This window comes from Glycine max, chromosome 14 (assembly GCF_000004515.6).
Source record: "Glycine max cultivar Williams 82 chromosome 14, Glycine_max_v4.0, whole genome shotgun sequence".
In the NCBI taxonomy this organism is placed as follows: domain Eukaryota; kingdom Viridiplantae; phylum Streptophyta; class Magnoliopsida; order Fabales; family Fabaceae; genus Glycine; species Glycine max.
The window spans coordinates 1,425,497-1,429,934 of record NC_038250.2 but is presented as its reverse complement, the minus strand read 5'-3'; the positions used below and the strand labels follow the sequence as shown (position 1 = coordinate 1,429,934).

Genomic DNA, 4,438 nt, shown 5'->3' with positions numbered 1-4,438 from the left:
AACCATATGCAGGGCTTGACAAAAACAGAAACAAAAACATTAACGGTGACATTTAGATTGCATTGATTCTTTTCTTACAACGTTACAAGATACCACAAAAGAAGAAGAAAAAAGAAAGGATTTTTCTCCCGTCCAAATCCAATCATTCACACCTAGATCTATTTAACCCACGCTGCCAAACAGCTTGAGTGCCATTGGAGGCAAAATGATAGTAGTAGTTCTTTTCCTTTTGCAATTGCTCCCAAAATAAGAAAAGGTAACAACAAATAATCACTCGACTCACCAAACAAAGTTTTCTTTGAAAGCGCTCTTGCTTACACTTGGTCATAAAGGTAAGGAAGAAAATAAAAATAATCAAAAACTACAATAAAAAGCCTTTCGGTACCGGAAAAGCTGCATTTGCTTTGCCTCATCGTCTAACAATTTACATGGAATCAATCAAATTCAATTTGGCGTTACATTCAAACATTGGAAATTTCAACTAATGAAGGCAAAAAGAACCAAACCAAAAATAACGAATTGATTTTCCAAGTGTAAAGAAAAAATAGTAAAGAGAAATAACTAAATCTAAGTGTTAGAGCAACACTGAAATTCTTAACTATGATAAATTGATACATAGAAACAAAGAGAAGAGGACCCGTGGGAGATTACATATATACCCACATTGGATTACCCGCAAATTCATTTGGTTTTTCAAACGAACAGATCATAATTTCTTTCTCTTTTTCTCTTCCCATTCAATATTTCCTTCCAAATAAAATGTTTTAAAAAATAAATAGTAAAAAGAAGAAAATATACCCAACACGGAATCTGCCTCTGACAGAATTAAGATCATATTACCATAATCTTACATCTGATCATTTTTTTAATATATTTTTTCCCTCATAGCAATAACAAAAAATCAAGTTGAAGAGATAAAAAAAATGAGAAATTAAAAATCATCATCGCACGATAATCATCAGAGACAAAGCGCGGTGCAGCGTAGATCATCATCCACGACGGCAGCATCATCATCAAACGGCAGCGCGTTGAGATCGAACGGCAAGGGAGGTCGAAACGACGAGGAAACGATGTTGTCGTCGCTGTCGTCAACGACGGAGGAGGAAGAGTCGCAGTCACTGTGGCAGTCTTCGGGGACAAGAGGGGGAGTGCGCGGGTATCTCCGCGTAGTGGTCAAAAACGGCGTCGTGGTGGTTGTGGTTGTGGTGGGAGGGCGGGGCCCACTGAAGGACTCAACGGTGCTACTCATGCCACTTGAAGTTGGTCTTTGAGGGTTGTTAAGGTTGTCGTTGTTGTTGTTGCTGTTGTTTTGGTGGTCGTGGAAACCAGCGTAGAAGAAAGGATCCGTGGTGGGGTGTTGATAGCAAAAAGGTGAGAGAGGGAAATTGGTTTTGGCCTTGGAACCTCGGAGATTCCGAGCGGCGGTGTCGTAGGCACGTGCAGCATCCTCGGCAGAATCGAAGGTTCCCAACCAAACCCTGGCTTTCTTCAACGGGTCTCTGATCTCCGCCGCGAATCTCCCCCACGGTCTCTTCCGCACGCCCCGGTACCGAGGCTCCTTTAAAACGGATCCGTTCACCGCCGCCGCCGCCGCCGCCGAGGCTCCTCCTCCTCTGCCCTTCCGCATCTCTTCGGAGAAACTAATGAAACAAAAAAAAAAAAAAAGACAGACACCAAGGTTCGTCCGACGCGACAAGGTGTGGTCTTGGATTGGATTGGAGCTCAGAGATACATGTGTGTGTGATATATATTAATGGGTTTTTTTCACAAGTGGATGTTATGGAGATGGAAGAGGTATAATAAGATGATGAGGATGAGAAATGGAGAGAGAGAATTGAAGGCGGTACCACCTTCTCTTCTTCTTCTTCTGCTCCTTCAACTACACACACAAAAATAAATTATTAATAAATAATACAAAAAATGGGTCTTCAGCGTGTTCGCGTCTTTCATCTCTCAATGGGTTTCCTGGCTTGTCTCTAATCTAATACCATTTTTTTAAATAAATAAAATCTTTTTATTTTAATTTCTTTATGAAAAAAATATTTGTCAACATCTCAAATGCTGGTTAACACGGAAGAGAAAGAGAAAAAAAACAAATATAATAAATAATATAATACGATAAGAAAACAATAAAAAATATTGATAAAATCAAGAGGTGTTCAAAAATAGACTCTTTCTTTATTACCTTTTTGGCTGCCTTCCTTCTCAAACTGACCTCTTGTCTTGCTTTATCTTCTGTTATATTATTTTATAAAAAGAATCTCTGTTTTTAATGTATTTTTCTCGTTTACAAATTACGAAGAGTGAGTTAAGGGATTGCCGAAATGACGAGAAGGCCCTTGGGGTTTCTTGGAGGTAAATTTGCCTTGCCTTGGTTGGTGTACTTTTGATTTGGTGAGGTCCCTTTCATGATAGCATACCTCTCTGATTATTTCTTCTTTTTCCAGGGAACACACACGGAGGGAGGGGTAAACATAAATGCAACAGATGAAGATCTTATCTCTGTTTTAAATTTTAATAAATAAATATACTAATTTCCTTTCTATGAAGCAAAGGATTTCGATCGATTTTCTATAAAGAAATTAGTTTATACAGTATTTTCTTTTCATCTATTTCAATTATTTCGGCTGTGGACGAGGAAGCGAATTATGTGCCATGCGTAAGTGCAATTTTTTATAGCCGCTTAAATGTATATTTTTTATTTTTGTTTTTCATAAGAACTTTATTAATTACTAATTAGCAGTGTGAACTAACTATATTTTAAAATAATCACCAGTCTAATTATTGGTGTAAACTGTACCTATTTTCTAACACTATACATACACAATCTTAATTTTTACGAATTATGATTCTACATTATTATTATTATATGATAAAGGGGAAAAAAAAGTCCAAGCAAAAACAAACCGTCCAATAAGTTTAAATAGATATTAATAGCCTCCATCTTAGTTTCAAAAACATGAATTTCAATTTTAAGACTTCTCAATTAAGCGATACAAATCTTTTAGTTTAGGATATTTTAAAAATTATAATAATGCTTACGTTAATCCACAATTGTCAATGCGGCTAAGTAGCTCACTTACTTTTTTGTTGTACAAGAAGTATCTCACTTGCTTAAAAATACATATTCCACATAATTAATAGTTAATGTTGTAGCTTCATTTTTTGCTGAAAAATCAGAAGAATAAAACAATGTCAATTTGTTGTCCTCAACCAAATAATTAGGGTATTTGGTTTGTATTTTTATTTCTTATTTTTATTTTCTGAAAATGATTTTTATTTTTAAAATATTAAAATTCTAAAAACATGTTTTGTTTGACTTTTTATTTTCTGCTTTCAAAAAATAAAAACACTGAAAATATGTTTTAAAAATGAAATATATTTTTAGATTTGTTTAAAATTACATTATTTGTCACCGTGTTTTCATTTTACTCAAAATAAGGTTTGTGATTTCAACTGAAAACGATATTTTATTATTTTCAGTTTTTAATTCGTTTGGAAAAATATTTTTACTGAAAATAAAAACAAAAATTTAATCAAACATATTTTTATTACCATTTTTTATTTTCAGTGAAAATAAAAATAAAAAACAACCAAACCAAACATTAATCTTATCTTTTTTTCTTATATCTTTTGATATGACTTTTATTTATTAATAATTAGTGGTGTTAATTATTCAGCCAAAAAAAATGGTGTGAACTAACTTTCTTTTAGTATAATCAAAGATGTAATTACATAAGTGAACTATGCATTTTTCAATAAGCACACGCAAAGTAAAAATTACAACAATGATCTCATGTATGTTTATATGTTAAAACCTAATAACTAAATACATTTTCCTTCCACTAAATCACTAGATTTTGATTTTGGAGGGATCTTAGGTCAATTTCTAATAATGATCCATAAATTTTATTTTCTAAAAGGAAATCAGTTTATTTTTTCTTTTTGTTCATTTTAATTATTTAGGCTGAGAGCGAATAAGTTGGATGTGCTGTGCGCAAGTGCCATTCACATTTAGCCAAATATTAATCCTTTCTATTTATAATTTTTTATAGGAATTTTGGTAAATTCAAATTTGTGGTCAGAACTAACTTTTTATTGATATAAGCGATGGTGCAATTACTTATGTGAATTGTACTTATTTTCAGACACAAAGTCGGAAGCACATGGATGTTCCTGTCTGTAAGTTAAATTCTAATGAATAAATACGATTTCCTTCGTCTAAAAGAAATAGATTTTAATTTTGGAGATATTTTACGCCAATTTCTAATAATTATCCATAAAATTTCTTCTTTTTATTTGCAATTTTTGTTAGAAAAATTATTAATAACTATTTTAAAAAAATGGATCGGTGTTGTAACAACATATGTGAAGTATACCTATTTTCGGTGGGCACATGCAAAATGGTAATGCACAAATTAATGATCTTATATGTATC

General features: G+C 33.0%; 1 protein-coding gene across 1 annotated transcript; it reads right to left on the bottom strand.

Annotated features, from left to right (window-relative positions):
• Positions 1-712: 712 nt before the first annotated feature.
• On the bottom strand, positions 713-1,972 carry LOC100820249 (ethylene-responsive transcription factor 3). Its single transcript, XM_003544726.5, has one exon. It carries the CDS (start codon positions 1,625-1,627, stop codon positions 959-961), a length of 669 nt encoding a protein of 222 aa, XP_003544774.1. The 5' UTR covers positions 1,628-1,972; the 3' UTR covers positions 713-958.
• Between the last annotated feature and the right edge of the window lie 2,466 nt (positions 1,973-4,438).

Coding starts and splice junctions, on each gene's coding strand:
- LOC100820249 (XM_003544726.5), bottom strand. CDS start 1,627: ATGCGGAAGGGCAGAGGAGGAGGAGCCTCGGCGGCGGCGGCGGCGGCG.